Genomic DNA, 21,744 nt, shown 5'->3' with positions numbered 1-21,744 from the left:
GAATTAAGACCCTGGAATTTGCTCCAGCTCTGACTTCTCTGCGAAAGGATCTGGAGTGAACCCCCTTCCTCATCATCTCTCTGTGCCTTTCCTCCTTCACAGGCAGCATCGCCGCCATCACAGTGACCGTCATTGCCGTGGTGTTGCTGGTGTTTGGAGTTGCAGCTTATCTGAAGATCAGGTGAGAGGCACCTTACTGTCCTTCTTTTTTAAAATTTATTTTTATTGTTAAAGTTTTACAGATGTCCCCCTCCTCCCCCATTAACTCCTTCCTCCCCACTTCTGCCCCCTTCCCCAGGCCTTCACTGCACTAATGTCTGTGTCCATGGATTATGTATATATGTATATAAATTCTTTGGTTAATCCTGCCCGTGCCTCCCCCCCCCCCCCACACCCTTCCCTCTGAGAATCATCAGTCTGTTGCGTGCTTCCATGTCTCTGGCTCTATTTTGTTTGTCAGTTTATTTCGTTCATTAGATTCCACATGAGTGAGATCATGTGCTACTTGTCTTTCTCTGACTGGCTTAGTCCACTTTGCATAATACCCGCCAGGTCACTCCATGTTGTCACGTAACTTACTCTTCTTTGTGAAGAAAGGGGTCCCGTGTTGTTTGGCCCCAGGCAGAGGGTTGTTTTGCTAAATGCTTGTTTCCTAATAAGTGTCTTAGCTCTCAGATATATTGGCAGGGAAGTGAAAATGGCCAGTATACTCCACAGTGGACAAGAATAGATGGTACAGTATCTGAATCTTGGCAAAGCAGAAGAAATCAGCTGAAATACACAGCATGATGATGTAATGGAACAAGAATGAGCCTGGAATCAGGAGATGGAGGGCTCGCCTCTCTGCCCTTAACTCACCTCCTGACCCTGAGGGAAGAGCCACATGACCCCTGACCCTCAAGTTGTCTCACCTAGAAATGGGGCACAGCAGTGGGCTCAATGGTTCCCAACTACCAAAGTTCTGAACACTGGATGCATGCCCAGTCTGTAAGGAAGTTTTCACTGGTCCTAAAGCAAAATGCTGAAAATACAAGGAAAATGTGGCATTTTCTATAAAAAATCCCCCCCCCCCCCCCGAGATTATGTCCTTATGTTTTTGGTTTTAAAATATCTTTTGTTATGAAATGAAGGTGATCACAGATGGTAGGTGAGTTTTTACTCTTTTTAGCTAAATAGAAAGTTACAAAACTGTGAGCCCCCACTTTTGTGGTCTATTGCTCTGTGAAATCCCAAAATCTCAAAACCGCATTGCTCTCACAGAATGTCCTTGCAGCTGCCCAATGCTCAATGGCAATGCCAGTCTTATTTGCCAGTCTGTGCAGTGCCCATCAAAAGGCACAGAAGGACACAGCCACTCCTCGACAACAGCCAGAGCCATCTTTCCCGGAGCCCCTCTGGCCCCGTCACTCCCCCGTCACTCCCTCCCCTAAAAGCCCCCAGGGGCTTCCCGGCCACTTGGAATTCAATCCGAGCCCCTCAGGTTGGCCCTCGAGCTCATTCATAGACCATCGCTGCCTCCCTCTTCTCTCTCAGCACATCTGTCTCTCCTTTTTGATCTCTGAGCTGCAGTCACACTGGCTTTCTGTCCACTGCTTACAACATGCCAGGTTCTTTTTCTCTCCGGGCCCTTGACGCTCCCTGGTCTCTCTCCCTGAAATCCTTGTCTCCCAGCTCTTCCTCATGTGCAGCTTTCATGTCACCTTCCCCAGGAGACGCCCCTTCCAGTTTGGTTCCTGCTATTCATTCTCTTCTTTTCATCTGGCTGTTATCACTGCCTGTAATTTCATTTGCTTTTTATATATTTCTTTGTTTATTGTCTCCTTTTCCTGGCAAAAATGAAAGCTCCACAAGGACCCAGACTTTATCTGGGAGCTAGCGCTGGGCACAAAGAAGATGCCCAAAAAACTGAAAAAGTGAACAAATGAGGATACACAGTCAGTCGGGCACTGTCGTGTGCACACGCCCAACTGACTTCTCTTCCCCGAAGCCATGCTTCCTCCTTAGAGGCCTGTGCACACCCTGCCCTTCCCTCCTGTCCTGGTTCCCCAGGTGGAGCTCACATATTTAATTTCGCATCCCTCTGCACACATCACCTTTGCTGCCTTCTCTCCCGGGCCCTCTCTCATCACCTCTAGTCACCCTGCCCTAACCAAAGCCCACTAGTAGGGAACTCTCTTCTCCTCCTTCCCTTTTATCTCCCTCCACCTCTTGTTTTAAATGTGCACCAAATCAGTGTAATGATGGAATCAAGTATAAGAGTGCCCTGTAATGTCACCTGTATCTAAGGTACAAAGAACAGGAAAGCCAGGTTTGGAAGAGAAATTGGAATCAAAGGCCAGCATTACCTGTGTTTACAAGCCTTTATAAAAGCATCCTTAAGTCTCCTTCATATTAAAAAAAGAAAAATTTTCTCTTCATTAAATCTGTATTTCCTTGAGCAGCAAACTTAATTTTATGAATTATATCTTACTGAATGGCACTCTTTTCCACTGGTTTAATTACTAGTTTATTACTGCAGATACACTATACTTTAATTATAAGTTAAATTGGCTTTATGAACTAGTCTAGGCACTTAATTCCCACTTTATGGCAAAGTTTCTCTTTGTGTTGGGGGTGCTCATAAAAAGGGACCTGCGGATTGATTTAGAGTCGTTCTGGAATCACCATTGGTGAGTGTCCGAAGGGCTATGTCACCTGGAATAGGACCTCCACTGGAGTGTGACTTAAAATAGAAATTCTTCCCTCTTGCCACACACTTGCCAAAAAATGATATTGAAATAACCCAAGGAAGGACTCTTCTTCTTGAATTCAGGCAAGAATTCAAATTGATAATCTCAAACCTCCCACCGACTACAGACAGGTAGCCTAGAACAGTGATGAAGAATTCAGACTCCACAGCAGGGAGATCTCGCTTTGAATCCCAGCTCTACCATTTTGGAGCAGGTTCTAGTGTGACCTGAGCGTGTTATGGAGCTTCGCTCACCCTCACTTCCCTCCCATGTAAAACAAGGGCCTTAATTTTAACTCCTTGCTGGCATTGCTGGGAGGATTATTGGATAATGCTTCCCAAGGACATAGCCCTGCCACCACAGAAATTACTGTGTTTGGAACATTTTTGTTAGCAGGCCATTTAAATGGGTTCTAATGAGCACTGGTTAAAATTGTATAACATTTTATTTTAAAGATTTAAAGATTTTCTCAAGGCATTCTCAGCACTAGACAAATGTGGTGAGTGGTTACATTGAATCAGTCATGGTTGCTCTCCCCAAGATAGATCCTCCCAAGTGTAGAAAGGCCCCCAGTGGCAGAAGGTTGCTGTTTATCTTTGGCACTGCAAACTTCAGGATGAATAAAGTGACCCGATCTCTGCTTAGAAACCCCCTAAGGAAAACCCCATTTTGCTGCTCTGTTAATTATTTGGGCAAAATAACATAAGGAGGTTAATAACTGTCATGAATCTTAAGGCTGTGCTAAAACCCCTTCACGGGTTGTTTTGCCAGATTCTTGGAAAGACCTTCTAATCATTCATCAAAAATACATTTGGCTCAATTGACAAACGTGTGCGCGCGTGCGTGCGGACATGTGTCTACCTAAGGCTGGGTTTTTCTCTGGCTGGAAATTTATTTTATTTTTATCATCCCAAATATCTGAGAACAATAACATGGCAAGGAGTCTGCTGTCTGTGGCCGTTTAGCTCACTTGGCTGGAGTAGCAAGTGACTGAAATATCAACCCATGAGGGAACCATTAGCTTCTGGCCTGAAACGCAGGCTATGTCCCTGCAAACGCAAAAGAAGAGTCTACTTGAGAGAGCAGCAGCCTCACAACCAGAAAAAGGGCGCCCTCTGCAAGCTCTGGTACCAGAATCTTAGTAGTTTCACCTTTCTCCCAAGTTCTACTTGCCTCTGAAGGCGTCAGTAAACTCATTAGCTATCTGTTTTCTCACTCCAATTCTTTGGGGACCATAATCCCTAGTTTTGTCACAGTGTCCCCTGCTGGAGAGACACGTATCTCTGAGACCTAAGTCACTTTTGGATGCGGCTCCTAGAAATGAACTTCCCTGCACCTTCCAGGGCTCTTCTCCATTATCTTCCCCCGCCCCCCGCCCCGTTGTAGCCAGCAGCAGTGTGGTATCTATGAAAGGAGAAACGTGGGCGTGGTGGTCAGGTTCTATTACCATTTAAGCAGATTATAATCTCCCTGATCTTTAATATTTTCATCTGTAAAAATAGAGGTAATATCTATCTTTCAAGCTTGTTTTGAAGATGAAGTAATAAATGGAGAGTACTGGGAGAGACCAGATAGCATGGTGGTTAAGGATATGCACCCCAGGGCATATCCTTTGTAAAATGGAACTATACTAATTCCTAACTCAGGCCTGTTAAAGATTACATTGGGATACAGATAAACATACAGTGCCCGGGTATGAGATGAGAGCGATGGGAGGACTAACCACTGTCGTTGCCATTGTTGTTAAAGCAATGTTTACTCGGGAGCTTAGAAAAATGGTAACTTCCAGCAGTCCCATTTGGTAGGCATCAGGGAACCAAAGGAGAAGGGGGTGCTAGGAGGAGGAGGAGATGGCCCAGGAGCTCTGTTTTCTAATATTCCATTTTGGCAGTTTCAATTGTGCTCCTTCTAAATGCCCGTGAAGTTGCATCCATGTCATATGTTCACAAATAGAAACTACCTCCGAGCACTCTTTATTCCAGGTCTTGTTTGCAACTTTAAAAGAAAGCAGAGGCCTTGCCTGCCTCTTGCAGAAGGGTGTCTTTAATTAGTGATGATTGAAGAATGAAGTAAGTCGGTTTTGTTTAGTTTAAATTGGCTCAAAACCGGTCGGCCACGAGATAATCCCCTGCGCAAGAGACCGTATCTGCTATCGCCAGCAACGTGGATGCTGCTATAATTAGGTGTGCTGGCAACCCAGACAGACAAGACGGCTGTTCCCTTCACAAAAATAAATGTGGTATTGATTTATAGACACAACAGGGCCTCGCTCTGAAGGCATCTTGTTAGAAGTCACCTGTTTTGCTTTAAGTCTCCTGGTGATTATATTTTATAGAACTGGATTCTTTCTGGTTATTGTTAGGTTTAAAGAGGTAGGCCCAGCCAGTCACAAAGGCTAGGACCTTCTAGAATGTGTGATCTACAGGTTGCCTTTTCCAGTTCAGCTTTGGCATTCTGAACGTCTAGGTGACTTGATTCTCTACTTCAGCCTTTAATGTGCATAGGAATCAATGGGAAAGTTTATTAAAAACACAGTTTCCCGGGTCTCAGCCCCACAGGGTCTACTTCAGTAGGTTGGGGTAGGGCCTGTGCACTGGCCTTTCTCACCAGCTCACAGGCGGTGCTAAATGCTGCTGGTCTGGTACTGCATTTTAACTAAGCCTGCTCTACCTTCATCTCCCAGCACTCCAAACACACACTTTGCTCTAGAGCAGCGGTTCTCAACCTGTGGGTCGCGACCCCTTTGGGGGTTGAACGACCCTTTCACAAGGGTCGCCTAAGACCATCTGAAAACACATATATAATTACATATTGTTTTTGTGATTAATCACTATGCTTTAATTATGTTCAATTTGTAACAATGAAATTGGGGGTCACCACAACATGAGGAACTGTATTAAAGGGTCGCAGCATTAGGAAGGTTGAAAACCACTGCTCTAGAGTTTCCCAGATGAATTGCCCTGCTGTTTCATGCCCCTGCTGCTTAGAACATGCTGAGCCCTCTGTCGGAGGTATTTGGTCCACCTTTTTCTTATCTGGCTGATTCCAAGTTGTCTAGCTCTAAAGGGACCCCCTCCAGGAAGCTCATCCCCACCTCTCCACGGGAAGTTCTGCATGCACCTCCTTCATACCACTCAGGTCCCTGTACTGGAATCTGTCTCCGCCAGTCTCCTCCAGCAGAAGGATATAAAGGCCCTGGCAGTACCTGGCATATAATAGTTGCTTTATAAACATTGTTGCCTGAGTGAATGACTCTGGACAGGAAAGTTTAGGGGAAGCAGGATTTGTTTCCTTCAAGTCAGGAGAAACGAGATTTAGAGGAGGGGAAGCCGTGGGAACCTGTTAAACCTCACACTTGCACTAGTTACCCCATGACTCTGAACTTGTTTACAGATGGACAGGTGTTCTAATGTACAGGCCTTTTTTTTTTTTATTTTTTTTTTTTATTTTTTTTTTTTATTTTTTTTTTTATTTTTTTTTTATTTTTCGCTTAAAGTATTACAAAGGGTATTACATAAGTGTCCTTTCCCCCCCCCCCCCCCGCCCTTGACAAACCCCTACCTTCCCTTACCCCCCAGTGTCTTATGTCCATTAGTTATGCTTATATGCATGCATACAAGTCCTTCGGTTGATCTCTTACTCCCCTCCCTCCTGCCCCCCAACTCTCTCTGGCCTTCCCACTGCAGTTTGACAATCAGTTTGAGGCAGCTCTGCCTCTGTATCTATTATTGTTCAAAAGTTTGTAATGGTCTTTATTATCCATGAATGAGTGAGATCATGTGGTATTTTTCCTTCATTGACTGGCTTGTTTCACTTAGCATTATGCTCTCCAGTTCCATCCATGATGTTGCAAATGGTAGGAGTTCCTTCTTTTTAACAGCAGCATAGTATTCCATCGTGTAGATGTACCACAGTTTTCTAATCCATTCATCTACTGATGGGCACTTAGGCTGTTTCCAGATCTTAGCTATGGTGAATTGTGCTGCTATGAACATCTGGTTACATATATCCTTTCTGATAGGTGTTTCTGGTTTCTTGGGATATATTCCTAGTAGTGGGATCACAGGGTCAAATGGGAGTTCCATTTCCAATTTTTTGAGGAACCTCCATACTGCCTTCCATAGTGGCTGCACCAGTCTGCATTCCCACCAGCAGTGCACGAGTGTTCCTTTTTCTCCACATCCTCTCCAGCACTTGTCGTTTGTTGATTTGTTGATGATGGCCATTCTGACAGGTGTGAGATGGTACCTCATTGTTGTTTTGATTTGCATCTCTCGGATGATTAGTGACTTTGAGCATGTTTTCATATGCCTCTTGGCTTTCTGAATGTCCTCTTTTGAAAGGTGTCTATTTAGATCCTTTGCCCATTTTTTGATTGGATTGTTTATCTTCTTTTTGTTAAGTTGTATGAGTTCCCTATAAATTTTGGAGATTAAGCCCTTATCAGATATGACGTTGGCAAATATGTTTTCCCAAGAGGTGGGTTTTCTTGTTGTTTTGTTGATGGTTTCTTTTGCTGTGCAGAAGCTTTTTATTTTGATGTAGTCCCATTTGTTCAGTTTCTCTTTAGTTTCAACTGCCCTAGGAGCTGTATCAGTGAAGAAATTGTTTTGGCATAAGTCTGAGATTTTGTTGCCTTTGTATTCTTCTAGAATTTTTATGGTTTCCTGTCGTACATTTAAGTCCTTTATCCATTTTGAGTTTATTCTTGTGTATGGTGTAAGTTGGTGGTCTAGTTTCATTTTCTTGCATATATCTATCCAATTTTCCCAACACCATTTATTGAAGAGACTATCTTGGCTCCATTGTATGTTCATGCCTCCTTTGTCAAAAATTAATTGAGCATATTGGTTCGGGCTAATTTCTGGACTCTATTCTATTCCACTGGTCTATATGTCTGTTCTTGTGCCAGTACCAGGCAGTTTTGAGAACAGTGGCTTTGTAATACAGTTTGATATCTGGCATTGAGATCCCACCTACTTTGTTCTTTCTCAGGATCGCTGCAGCTATTCGGGGTCTTTTTTTATTCCAGATGAATTTTTGGAGAGTTCGTTCTAGATCTTTGAAGAAGGCCATTGGTATTTTAATGGGAAGTGCGTTGAATGTATAGATTGCTTTGGGTAGTATGGACATTTTAATGATGTTGATTCTACCAATCCAAGAACATGGTATGTTCTTCCATCTGTTTATGTCTTCCTCTATCTCTTTTTTCAACGTCCTGTAGTTTTCTGAGTAGAGGTCTTTAACCTCTTTAGTTAAGTTTATTCCTAGGTATCTTAATTTTTTTGGTGCGATGGTAAATGGGATTGTTTTTCTAATCTCTCTTTCTGAAAGTTCACTATTGGTGTATAGAAATGCCTCAGATTTCTTGGGGTTAATTTTGTATCCTGCTACATTGCCAAATTCATGTATTAAGTCTAGTAGCTTTTTCATGGAGTCTCTAGGGTTTTGTATGTATAATATCATGTCATCTGCAAATAAGGACAGTTTTACTTCCTCTTTTCCAATTTGGATGCCTTTTATTTCTTCTTCTTGCCTAATTGCAATGGCTAATACTTCCAGTACTATGTTGAACAGGAGTGGTGAGAGTGGGCATCCCTGTCTTGTTCCTGTTCTTAGGGGAAATGGTGTTAGTTTTTGTCCATTGAGTATGATGTTGGCTGTGGGCTTGTCATATATGGCTTTTATTATGTTGAGGTATGATCCTTCTATTCCCACCTTTCTGAGAGTTTTTATCAAAAATGGGTGTTGGATTTTGTCGAATGCTTTTTCTGCATCAATTGATATGACCATGTGGTTTTTTTCTTTCAATTTGTTTATGTGATGTATCACATTTATTGATTTACGGATGTTGTACCATCCTTGCATCTCTGGGATAAATCCTACTTGGTCATGGTGTATGATCCTTCTGATGTACTGCTGGATCCGATTTGCTAAGATTTTGTTGAGGATTTTGGCATCTATGTTCATGAGGGATATTGGCCTGTAATGCTCTTTCATTGTGATGTCTTTACCTGGTTTTGGTATTAGGGTGATGCTGGCTTCATAGAATGAGCTTGGAAGTGTTCCTTCCTCTTGAATTTTTTGTAGTAGTCTGAGGAGGGTAGGTTTTAGTTCTTCCTTGAATGTTTGGTAGAACTCCCCTGTGAAGCCGTCTGGCCCTGGGCTTTTGTTTGCTGGAAGCTTTCTGATGACTGCTTCAATTTCTTCCATAGTTATTGGCCTATTGAGGTTTTTAGATTCTTCCTGATTGAGTTTTGGAATGTTGTATTTTTTACATTTAAAGTTATTATTGAAAGGTACTTGTTTGTAGCCATTTCTTTTTTTGTGTGTGTGTGTGGCTGATTTCTTTCTGAGCTTGATATTTCTTCTTTTACACCAGTCCCTTTAGCATTTCTTGCATGGCTGGCTTGGTGGTGATAAACTCCCTTAGCCCTTTTTTGTCTGTGAAGCTTCTTATTTCCCCTTCAATTTTGAATGATAGCCTTGCTGGATAGAGTATTCTTGGATTCAGTCCTTTGCTTTGCATCACTTTGTAGATTTCCGTCCATTCTTTTCTGGCCTGATGTGTTTCTGTTGAGAAATCATTTGATAATCGAATGGGAGATCCCTTGTATGTTACTTTCCGCCTCTCTCTTGCAGCCTGTAAGATTCTCTCTTTATCCTGAACATTTGCCATGGTAATTATGATGTGTCTTGGTGTGGGTCTTTTCGGGTTCACCTTGTTTGGGACTCTCTGGGCTTGTGTGACTTTTTTCTTCCCCACCTCAGGGAAGTTTTCTGATATTATTTCTTCGAATAGGTTTTCTAATCCATGTTCATCTTTCTGTTGTTCTGGCACCCCTATTATTCGTATGTTGCTTCGTTTCATGTTGTCCCAAAGTTCCCTTAGGCTCTCCTCCTGTCTTTTAATTTTTTTCTCCATTTGCAGTACAGTTTGAGTGTGTTTTGCTTCCTTGTCTTCTAATTCACTGATTCGGTCCTCCGCTTCTCCCAGTCTACTGTTGATACTTTCAATGGTGTTTTTTATTGCAGCTATGTCGCTCTTCATTTCTTCTTGGGACTTACTTAAGTTGTTGATTTTTTCATCTGTTTCTTCTAGCTTCTTGCATACGTAGTTGAGTTTTTCATCTGTTTCTTCTTGCTTCTTGAACATCCGGTGCATGTACTCTAGGAACCTTATTCTGAATTCTTTTTCCGTCATGTTGCATATCTCTGTCTCACTTAGCTGCTTTTCTGGCGAGTCCTCCTTTTCTTTCCTTTGGGGGTTTCTTTGTCTACCCATGTTTGATCTCACTGACATTGCTTGTTGTTGAATCGTTCAGTGGCTGGACCCTGGGTGGCAGTGGCTGCTCCCTGGGTGGCAGTGGCTCCTCGGTCTGTGGTTGCTCCTTGGGCGGTTGTGGTAGCAGCGGCTCCTCTGTTGATAGCAGAGCCTCTGATGGGTGCTGTTCACAGTTGTGGTGGCTCTTCTGGCTGGTGGAGGGTGGCTTCAGACTCAGCAACTGTTCCCCAGGCAGAGCGTGTGGTGATCAGGAGGCCGCTGTTGCTTGAATCTTTGAGGTAAGTCTAACCTTTCCGTGGAGGGGTGCAGGTCTCCCCTCCTCTCTTGCAGTCGCGCTGTTTGCGAATCGTTGCCTCCGGGTCAGTAGCCGATCTCTGGATGCCGGTGAACGCTGCCTGAGATGGCGCGGTCTCGCCGCTGCGCTGGCGCCCAGGGGGAGGTTTCAGCCTCAATCTCTAACCATCCGCATTTTTTAGGAGTTTTCTGTCTTTCCTGGCTGCAGACTGTCTCTCAGCTGAACCTCCCCAGCTTGATCGGGCCGATTGTTACCCGTTTCAGCTGCTCGCCCCTATCTGGTCCGGGACAAAGCACCAACACGTCTGTCTAAGCCTCCGCCATTTTCTCTCCCCCTGTACAGGCCTTTTTTAATGAGTGTCTGCCAGCATGATATCTGCAGATCATTTTAAAAAATAAAATAGACAAATTTTATCTGTCCCTTCAAAGTAAATGTGGCTATTTAAAGATTAGTTTGAAAGTAACTGCTTTTTAAGAGAAATCCAGACTATGTAGAGAGCACTTTAAAAATGATATTTAGAAATGTTTCTATTATTGGGATTTTGGTAATAAGAAGATGAAACTGATAGAATTCCTGAATTATGATACTCATTCTGCCATCAACTTGCTTTGGTAACTGTGGGCTAATAAAATCACCTCTAATGGTTACAGTTTTCTTGGCTTCAAAATCGTAGCTCACAATTCTTAGTTTTGACAAATGTGCCATGGTTATGTAAGATGTTACCATCAAGGGAAGCTGGGTGAAAGGCATATGGGACTTTATCTTTGTAATTTTTCTATAAATCTAACATCATTCCAATATAACAAGTCTATTTCTTTAATTCACTTAATTATAGTCCAGTAGCTCCCTCACAGATGTGTTGTCTGCTCCTGCCCCAGAGCCTTTGCACTTGCTGTTCTCTCTGCCTGTAGGGTATATCTCAGGCATCTGTGTGGCTCATCCACTTCTCCTTTATATGTCTGCTCAAATGTCATCTTAGTGAGACTTTCTCTGATTGCCATATTCAAAATTATAATCCCCACCTTCCATTTGGAATTCCTCACTTCCCCTTCTCTGATTTTCCTCCATTGCATTTATTACCATCCACCTTCTTATTTTTCATGTCTTACTTTATTGTGTCTGCCCCACTAGAATGTAAGCTCCCTTGGGACAGGGAGTTTGGTCTTTTAATTCACTGAAGGATCCCCCAGGCCTCATAATAGAGGCTGATAGATGGTAGGTTGTCATTGAATAGTTAACTGAAAGGAGCCAGGCAGAAAAATGACAGAGAATGAAAGCCACCAATGGAAACAAAAAGGGGAGACAGTGACAGCTGCACCAATCTAGCTTTGCTAATGAATGATAAGAATCTACGGCTTAATTACTAGTGACTAATGAGATGCAAGTTCAGCTATGTTTTCACAGCATTGAGCCATGTCTTCTTCATCTATATATCTCTCCTTCTCAGCACATAATAAGCACTAATTATTGAATGGCAAGACTCGCTTGACTAAAGAGGAGAGGAAAGGTAATAAAGTTGGAGCCTTGATGAGGAACTGGGGTTGACTTTTATAAAAGAGAAGGTGTTTTCTAAAATATGTTTGTTTCAGCACAAAGAAAGTAAAACCTCATTCATCTTCTAAGACAAATGAGCTCCATTAAGTATTGAGGCTACAGCTATCTTACAATAGGTTCTGTTTGTATGTGTGGAGAAGGCCTCATACCACGGTGTCACTATCACATGTACCAGTTGTCATCAACAGGGGCTCACTGATTGGGAGGGGGGCGTTTGGGGAGGACTGCTTTCTCTTGGAGCAAAGCCACTTGAGAAGGAAGCAACGAGGCCAGGACTTAGCACAAATCATGCCCTGTTTTGTCCCCTCGGGTTCCGCTCTGAGCTAACAAAACCATAATACAGTAGAATAACACTGCCAGTAAGCGCAGCACCATTGATTAGCCGGATTATGAGCACCGTGCGGAGTGCTTTAAAGCCATGTCATCGCATGGGAGAAATTTAGCTGTGATTCTCTTTCCTCTTCCTATTTTTAAGGTCAAAATGGTGACTTTCACCCTTTATTAAATTCTCTAATAAGAGGTTTTTACTTTGCCACAGTTATATTGCGCAATGAATTGCCACAGGCCATACAACTCTCTGCTGGCATGGACCAAGCAACCTCCATATATACTATTTATGTGCCACTGCATGTATGCAGTTATCATCAAATATTTATAAAAGAACCACTGCATCAAGAGCAACATATTGGATGTTCAGAAAATGAGAAGAAATACAAGACACAGTCTGCCCCCAAGAGGTTTATCATTTCAGGGGAGCCAAGGCACAGCTAATGGAAACAGCTCTGCTGGGCTGGTGCCAGCCTTCACTGAGAGATTAAGTAAACAAAACCACTTGGACCTGGCGATGATGTCATTTGTTCAGGTTGCTATTCAGATTGAAATTAGATGAGGCAGTGTTGTGTTAACAGAACGAGGAGACCTAGGTTTTAGTACCAGCTCTGCCATTAAATCAAGTGGACAAAGTTGTCTAGATTCCCTGAGCACCGCGTTCCTAAATTTGGAAATTGGGAGTATTTTCACCTCTAGGCTCCGTAAATGGAAACCTCCTCCATTACCATCTAAAACAGGCCATGATTTAAGAAGTTTTGACCTAGAGAGATCGTTTAAAGTGATCATGAATTATTCTCCCCTTATCACACACACATACACATGTGTTTGTCTCTCTCTATATATAGTAGGATTTCAACAAACCTGGCTTGAATCCCAGCACACCCAATTCTTCTTGCTTAGCTCATTAATATATTAAATAAGCCTTATGAGTTCAGTACATTCCCAAATATGGTTTATCTAATCTCTTGCTTTGCCACCATCATTTATCAGTATTTTTCTCAACACACTATTCAATCCAATGAGAAGGCTAAGAAAAATGAAAGATCTACCTATTCCTTTATTTTGCTACTGTATTGTGTGTGCAGTAAATTCTCTTCTAACACAGCAGATTCAGGTGCAGTTCTGATCAAATAGTCTTACCTAAAATAGCCATTATCAGTAAAACCTGATAACCAGAAGGTTTTTAATCCTCTAACCTCACTCCAGCATGATAATAATTTTTTAACATTCAAATAATAATATAAGAAGCTGGTTTTATAACTGTGCCTGGGGCGTAGTTTCAAGAGTTCCTGGTGGGAGGGAGGCTCCCTTTTCACTCAATGTCTTTTATTTCTTTATTTTTTTTTTACTTTTTACAGATTTGCCATGGGCTTGTGTAACTTTCATTATAATAAAAATTAAAAAGCGATATTGGCCAACACTTACTATGTATTTACTATGTGCCAGGCCTTTTATATGCATTACCTCATTTAGTCCTCCCAACAACTCTAACACAAATTTTTTTTAAGTTTTTCCATTTTATGGATGGAGAAACAGGGGGTTAAAAACACATTCAAGAACATACATCCATTGGCCCTACTGACATCTTAAGGGAATAAAATTATATGATAGAAATAAAAATGGTGTGAGAAGTTAGTTCACCATACAAAGGTGAGACAGGAATGCCCTATCAATAAAGGAGCATGTTTAGTAGGTAGATGTTGGCCAGCCTTGCAACACCAAGTCATGCTGAAATTTAGGCTCGGCTCCAGTCTTATAATCCCCAGGTTTCCACTTGTCCATTCTACAGCTTCCATTTCTCAACCATCTTGTTAAAAAGTATTTGATTGGAATTGGAGGTTTCAAATGTGGGGGGAATGTGGGGGATGGATGTTCCTTCATTCAGTCAAATGAGAAGATCAGTGGTGTGTTATTGTGATCTCTTTCTCACACCCACAGAAATGAATGTGGACCTTTGGAGAAACCAGCACATCAGGGCGTGGTTCTTTACAACAGATCAACTCTTTTCAAATACCTGGCAGATGGAAGTAGGCTGCAGAAAGTAACAACAATTATTTTAGCAACAAATAAAAGTATAGCACATTCTTTTTGTGCTTCTCAGACTGTATTTTCATTTTGTTTAACTTTTATATCTAGCTCAGACTGGGCATGTTTATCCGTACTATATATAGCATAGCTGATTTCCAATGGCAAGGTGTAATAATTCACACGCTAGCACAAACCTCAGAGGCACCACCTGCTCATTTTGTAATATTTTCCCAATCCTGTCAGTTTTAGTCTTAAAATTACCATAATTCTTTCCAGGAAGCTCCCAATTTGTGAGATTGGCCTTGCAGGATGTATTTTTTCCCAATCACTATTTCTTCCACCAGCACTTATTAAGGACCTACTATGAGCCAGATATTCTTCTGGAAATAGAGCTAAGAACAAAGAAAATGGGCAAATAATCCATACTGATAGTCTAGTTAAGGGAGAGAGGCAACAACAAAATAGGTAAGTAAATTATGTAGTATGTTAGATGGTGATGAGATCTATGAGAAAAATGAAGTAGGGAGTGGGGGTGGGGGGGGCCAGGAGAGAGTTGCAAGTTTAAATGGAGTTCTTAAGGAAGGCCTCACTGAGAAGGTGACTTTTGTACAAAGACTTGAAGAAGATGAGGGAAAGAGCCTGTGGAGATCTGGAGAACAACTGTTCCAAGCTGAGGGAACAGTAAGTGCAAACGCCCTGAGGCAAGAGTATGCCAGGCATGAAGGGGAAGAGCAAGGAGACCAGCATGTTGGAGGAGAGGAAGCAAGAAAAACTGGAATAGTAGCTGATGTGTTCAGAAAAGTAACAAGGGCCAGATCAGGTAGGGCTTTGCAAACCATTGTAGGTTTGGGGGTTTTTTGTTTTGTTTTTAATATATTTTTATTGATTTCAGAGAGAGGAAAGGGGAAGGAGAGAGAGATAGAAACATCAGTGATGAGAGAGAATCATTGATTGGCTGCCTCCTGCAGGTCGAACCCACAACATGGGCATGTGACCTGACCGGGAATCGAATTGTGACCTCTTGGTTCATAGGTTGATGCTCAACCACCAAGCCACACCAGCCAGACTGCAAACCTTTCCAATGACTTTAGCTGACTTCAGTTTCTCATAGAAATAATATTAATTGTGGGACATTTTCCCAGAATGACCCACCAGAGCCTGTTAAACCCATACTACCATTGAACTAAGGTGCTAATCAGATTCTGGGAAGCTGATCTCAAAGCAGTGTACTTAGATCCAGGAGGTAGGGGTTTGATTCATAGCTCAGTTGGGTGACTGAACATGTCAGTTAACATCTCTGAGCCCCATTTTTCTCCTTGGAGAAATAAGGATAACCAATATCTACCCCATGGCTTTATTCTGGGGATGAAGTAGAAACAAAACATAGACGCACTTTGTAGACTGTAAAAATGCTATATAAATGTCAGGAGGGGTGGGAACATTCTTACTTCAGGGAAAATTAAGTCCAGGACCTAAGTCAAAATGCCAGGAATGCAACCTTCCCTTTTTCTCATTACTTCTTTTTAAATAGCCGTGGGAATGGACCTCTCCTTCTCAGCACTGGAGGTCAAGGAGAGAGTCAGGACCCTGCTGATCTCAACAGAAGGCGCCATCTGGGCTCCCAGTGGATCAGTCGTAACTCACAGGGTGTCTGTAGACTGGGACCTCCATGGTTGTTAGGTCTGTTGCCAAGGGGTCATCCTAGCGAAGAACCATGGCTTCCCTCCAGCGGCCCTGTGAGCCTCCCCAGCTCAGGCTGCCAGGCATTAGGCTGTGGGGCGCGGTTACGGTGTTTTGGCCAGGTTCAAGCCTCGGACTAATGAAATAACAGGGTCCTCTCATTGCCACATGCAAGTCCCAGCTGGAGGGCAGGGCCCTCCCAGCACAATTATAGCCAACGGCTGTGGTTGTAAGCTTGAACCTATGGTCCGAACACATAGCCCCATGTGCCTTGTGATAGAGTTCGGGTGCATGTAGTTGAGTGAGGTTGAAACTCACGAGAATGCTGTAAACAACGTGATCACGCCCCTACTTTGCCTCGTGGCATCTGCTATAAAATAAAGACACGGCTTGTGGGCGCTGTTGTTGTCTCCTCATCAGGGAGGCAGCGTTCCACCGAGACCCAGCTGTCATTCTCTTATCTGTCTTTCCTTAATCCTTTTACCCCCTCCCCCCCAACTCGGGATCACCCTTGGTCGTGCTGGTGTGGCATATTAGGCTGTCCTCAGATGGGCAACTTCTCCAAATAACCACAACCTCTTCTCCTTCCCACCAGGCATTCCTCCTACGGAAGGCTTCTGGATGACCACGACTACGGGTCCTGGGGAAACTACAACAACCCTCTGTACGACGACTCCTAACAGAGGAACATGGCCTGGGAAGAGGGATAACTCTTTATTTATAAGTGCTTATCCAGTAGAATTGATAACAAGTACCTGACTCGCATTGAGCGACAATCTTAAGCCCTGTCTTATTGGTTTGGTTGTTTCATTTTCCTCCCTCTTCTTTGGCTGCTACAACTTCCCCTTTTTGGTACCAAAAGAACCATTATTTAATAGTGTGTGGAGGCTGATTTTCAGCTGAAATGGGCCAACCTTCAACGCTGGGCCAGACCACCACGATGGAAGCTTCTGCACCTGCCACCACAGGACCCACTATGAGGACTGGGGACGAGGAATCCAAGCGTTTTGTTGGGAGTTACTTTTAGGGGAGCTTTTGTTTGTGGTATTTCTTAAACTTTTATTTAGAAAAATGACATGAAATCTCAATCAGTGAAAAAGAAATGAGTAGTGGGAGGATCTGACCCTGCAGGTGAGAAAGCAGGGATTTCTCAGATTCCTTCTTAATCTCTGTTTATCTGGCTGTATCCGACAGGACCCCTGCTTGGCTCTACTGGCTGCATCCCAGCTTCTTACTAGTAGCTGCCTAAATAATGAAAGAGGAAACTAGGAAGCGCCCCCGAGGAGGCCAGCAGGCAGAGTGGCAGGTTGCTGTCAGATCTCAGCACACCTTCTGCCTGTTCTCCCCTCCAGGCCACCATCCTCTCTGCTAAGGATGCCTGTCCTGGTCATCAGCAGCCAGGGTCACAGCCCAGGAGCTTTTATGGAGCTGTGTTTCCCCAGGAGCTGAGCTTAGTTAGCGAAGAGAAAGGGAGAGGCGTGTGGAGGGAGTGTACAGTGGAGGCAGTGGCAGAGGGAGGGAGCCGACATGCACTGAGTACCTCATTAGGTAAAGTGGGAATCAGCTCTCAGTAACGGTCAGAGGCATCCACTGCTTGGAGGAGCCCAGAGATTCCTTGCTTTATGCCCATCAAGCAGCTGGTTCACTGCTAACTGTCTGTTGGATAATGACTGTAAACTGTTCAAGAAAACGAATTTTAAGACACTGTCTGCAATTGCCCCGTGAGGCATTTTCATAGGAAACAGATAACGGTGATTAATCCATTTATTATTCCCATACACTTACCTTACTAATTCTGCCCTCTAATAAATCAAGACCCTGGGTAGATAGTCGTAAAATCCTGCATAATAAATGTTGAGAAAGAACGGATCGTTTTTGCAGGTATCCATTTATTGCAGTCGTTCTCAACCAGCAAGACAGTTTTGCACCACCACGCCCCAGGAGGTTGGTGGGGGGACATATGAAGATGTCTGGTGACAGTTTTGATTATCACAAGTTAGGGGTGCTAATTAGTCAGGAGAGCCATGGGTGCGCTAAACATCCTAAGATGCACAGAAGAGCCTACCACGACAAAGAATTATTTGGCCCGAAGTGTCAATAGTGCTGAGTTCGAGAATCCCGAATTTATTGCAGTGCCCAGCGTAACAGAACAGGGCACTCGCAGATTTTTAATTAAATAAAATGATTTGTTAAATTTTTATCTCAAAAGTGTTTAATTTGCTAGCTGATGGGTTGTTTTGAGCATGCCAGTTGCCTCTATTTGTTTGTGTGTTCTTGATAGCTTTATTTTATGCCTATAACTGCCCTCCTACAACACATATTAGCAACCGGCATCTGAGGTCCTGATTTCATGGAGGAGAAAATATACATTGGGTCCCATTTCAGAATGTGTTATATTGTCTAGCAATGTCATAAAGAGCTTGACACTGGTTGGTTTTTATTTCTAAACTTGGACCTGCTGCCATGACTCTGTTAGTTTCCAGAAACTTGACCCTCAGCTCATCCTGTCACTTGTTGTGACCAGTAAAGTACTGGCCTATAAACCACCATTGCCAGTCGGTCCTAAAACCCTCTGGTGTCGCAGACACCGGGAGCCGGGCCATGTCCACAAACCTGCCATCCCACACCCTAAAAAGAATTTATTCCTAAACTCCTTAGGCACCAAAGGAGAATGAGCAACCTCCAGGGGAATTTTTAAAAAGGAGTGGGTAATTTAGGAGTGGAATTCTGATATCTCAGATTATTTAAAGCAAAAGAAAAATTGTTTAAAGTGGACATTCTCAGAAAAATGGGCAGAAATGGCCAACCACGACCCCTCCAGCAACACTTGGCCTGAACAACTGTCCCTCTTCCCCACCCTCGTTCCTTGCCTAGGCTTTCATTTTGGCAAAAGACGATTCAATGAAGTCAGAACATTCCATTTTTTTTTTCTCCCTCAGTCAAAAGCATTCTGACAGAGTGTTCAGGAAACACCTTGTAGAGGTGCACTTCTGGGCACTGCTTTCGTCATAGACACTGGATCAGAGGAGCCAGCCTCTTGCCAAGGAATTCTGACCAATATAAGCCATGGACTCAGCCAGCATTTTCCTTACCGAGGCTGTGATTGTGCAAGAGCAGCTGATGCGTTTGTTGTTCTTATTAACTTCCAAACCCTTACAGAGAAGAGAGGGCCTGGGACTTAAAGCAGATCTCAACCAGCAGGCAGTTTCACACCTCGCCCAAGGTGACAGCTTCCCATAAAAACTCACTCCTTGTGATGTTAGTTTAAAATACCAATGAGACAAACCTTATTTTGCCAAATGCATTTTTTTTTCTATTTTTGAGTTGGCCAAAGGATTTTAGCAACTGAATTCAACAAACTTGCTACACACACACACACACACACACACACACACGAAATATATGGATAATTGACGACCTTTACCTCAGGAAGAGTCTGTCCAGCTCTACCCAAGGGAAATGGCTCCATCGGATCTAAACAACCACATACCATCCAGGGACAGGAATAGTCCAAGCATTAGAGGAATGTCAGAGCAGGAGGGAGGCAAGCAGCCTCTTCTAGATTGCAGATTGTAAATGATGGAATGATGAGAGCCAACGTTGTTTTCTTTACTTGTGGCCCCAGTGAAGTCTCCTGCTCTCTTTGGATGTCTGTGTCGTCATTTCTTAAATGGGGGTGATGCTTTCATGTTGACCTCACCCCATGCTACCTCACAAATGTGTTGTGAGGACTAATGAAATCATGTCTACAGTGTTTTCAGTTTCTGCAGAGGAATATTTATAGACATTTTAAGTATTATATAGACATATAAGTGATCTCAGTTCCTTGTTTGTTGTTATACTGGTGTGTTGTTTTTACTTAAATCTTTTACTTATAACATGACAGCTGTATTGTAGCCATCAGACAGCTCTTACAGCTTCAGGCTACCGCCCAGTGCAGCAACTGACTGAGGGTTAACCACGCCTGGAACCACAAAGGTTAGTTTCCATCTGCAGATGAAGAATGGTTGAGACATATTCTCACAGACTGTTGAGTTAGGATCCTGGAGGTTAGGGTAGCACAATATGGATACCTGAGCACTAACAGCAATAGACCTCTAGCCTTTGCCATGCTGGGGTCGTCCGGGTTCTTTGTGGAGTTGATTTTGGTTTGATATCATCTGTTTTCCCTTCATCTTGCTTGCAAGGGTGCATGGTTCAAACCCTTGCATCTGAGAAATGAATTTTGCAACTGGGCTAGATGCTAATTTGCACGTTGATTCACCTTCTTTGCCTTTAACCTTTTTTTGGCAAATGAATGTACCATTTCAACTTTGATTTTGAAGTGCTAGTTGATATTGGTAATAAGTGTTAACCAAGAGACCAATGCCAGATTGCTTTCTTAGGGTGAGTTAGCCAACATCATTTAAAGATGGAAAGACCTGCAACTTCTTTGATATTGGATATAATTGTATCTACATTTGTTGTAAGACTTATTGTATACCAATTATATAAATTAAAGGTGTTAAAAGCTTGTGTCTGACACTGGTGATTCACATTTCGATATGTTTTATTACTCAAGCAATTCAGTTGATATGCCCAATATTGCTTATATTAAGTAGCTCTTGCTTGCTCTTATAGAAAATTTATTCCACATCAATAAATATTATTTTCTACAGTGCAGAGAGGTATCTTTGATTTTGAAAAAGAATTGAAGAATGTCCATAATAAAGCAATTTTCCAAGCAGTAATTTTACTATTAACTATATACCAGGCCTTATACTAAAACAGATGTTAAAAAAAAAAAACAACAACTTTGATTCAATAAATAGATGGTGATGCATAATCAAGTCACATAAAAGCATATTGGCAGCAGTAGTACATTTGATAATACTTGGTTCATTCTCTTTCAAAAAATTACATTTAGCGTACCCATCTTTATCGGAAAGTTAAATGCAAGTAATAGCAATCATCCAAAACATAATTTCAACCCTAAGAAGCTAAGCAAAGATTATTCTGGTTCTAAAGAAAAGAGCAACACCAAACCTGTAAGAGGTCTCATCTCTTCTCTTAAAGTACCTAACCTTTGGCAAATACAGAATGGACTACATTTACTGCACTAAAGCAGCATTAATCAATTTGAGCAAACAAATAATTGCAGTTCTATTTTAAGCAAGACACCGAGTATTTGCTATTTTAAAAAATGATTCTAATTAATATTCATTATGGACTTTAGGTGCCTGTGGGCATTGTCTAATGTAACCTTTGCATCAGCTATAGTGGCCATGGATTTTGCAACATATGAGAAGAATGGAACCATCTACAAACTAGAGCTCATTGGTTTCACAATGCATGTAAACTTCATATCACATGTATAAGTTTAAATACCTGTATTCCAGGGCACAGAATGGGAAAAGCCAAGTCAGGAAGTGGGAAGAAAGCATGGAACAGGCCCTTTCTGACTGGTTATTTGGTATTTCTGGAGGACCTATTATGGGCATGAAAACAAGTAAATACTCCATTATTCAAATGAACAGAATTGGTCAGAAAACACTTTAAATGCACATAGAAAGAAATGGCTTAATAATAACATGTAGTGTTTATGTAGTATGAGCTTTTGGGTTCAAAGCCAGTATTTTCCCAAGTATCATAGCTTTTTCAAGTCAGATCATAATCTGTTTTGATTGTTTAGCAACCTATCTACAATCTTTTACTCTCCTGGAATTCAGTAGGACTGACCAAATGCTAGCCATATTTTGATTGTTGTCAGAAAGCATTGAATCATAAATGACACTTGAAAAGCACTTATCAAATTGGGAGAGAAAACCTGTAAGAGGTCTCATCTCTTCTCTTAAAGTACCTAG

At 42.4% G+C, this 21,744-nt stretch overlaps 1 protein-coding gene across 1 annotated transcript in view; it reads left to right on the top strand.

The window, feature by feature from the left end:
- Positions 1–20,423, top strand: part of PARM1 (prostate androgen-regulated mucin-like protein 1) — a 100,584-nt gene extending 80,161 nt beyond the window's left edge. Inside the window, exons 3-4 of the mRNA XM_070394992.1 lie at positions 103–181; positions 16,497–20,423. Coding sequence (XP_070251093.1) covers positions 103–181; positions 16,497–16,581 — 164 coding nt within the window. The 3' untranslated portion in view covers positions 16,582–20,423. The remainder of the gene's footprint in view (positions 1–102; positions 182–16,496) is intronic.
- The last annotated feature ends 1,321 nt before the right edge of the window (positions 20,424–21,744 follow it).

This window comes from Myotis yumanensis, unplaced genomic scaffold, assembly GCF_028538775.1.
Source record: "Myotis yumanensis isolate MYYU_CA2020_CCGP unplaced genomic scaffold, mMyoYum1.0.hap1 SCAF_1, whole genome shotgun sequence".
NCBI classification, from domain to species: Eukaryota; Metazoa; Chordata; class Mammalia; order Chiroptera; family Vespertilionidae; genus Myotis; species Myotis yumanensis.
The sequence above is the reverse complement of the archived record's forward strand: the minus strand, read 5'-3'. Positions and strand labels throughout refer to the sequence as shown.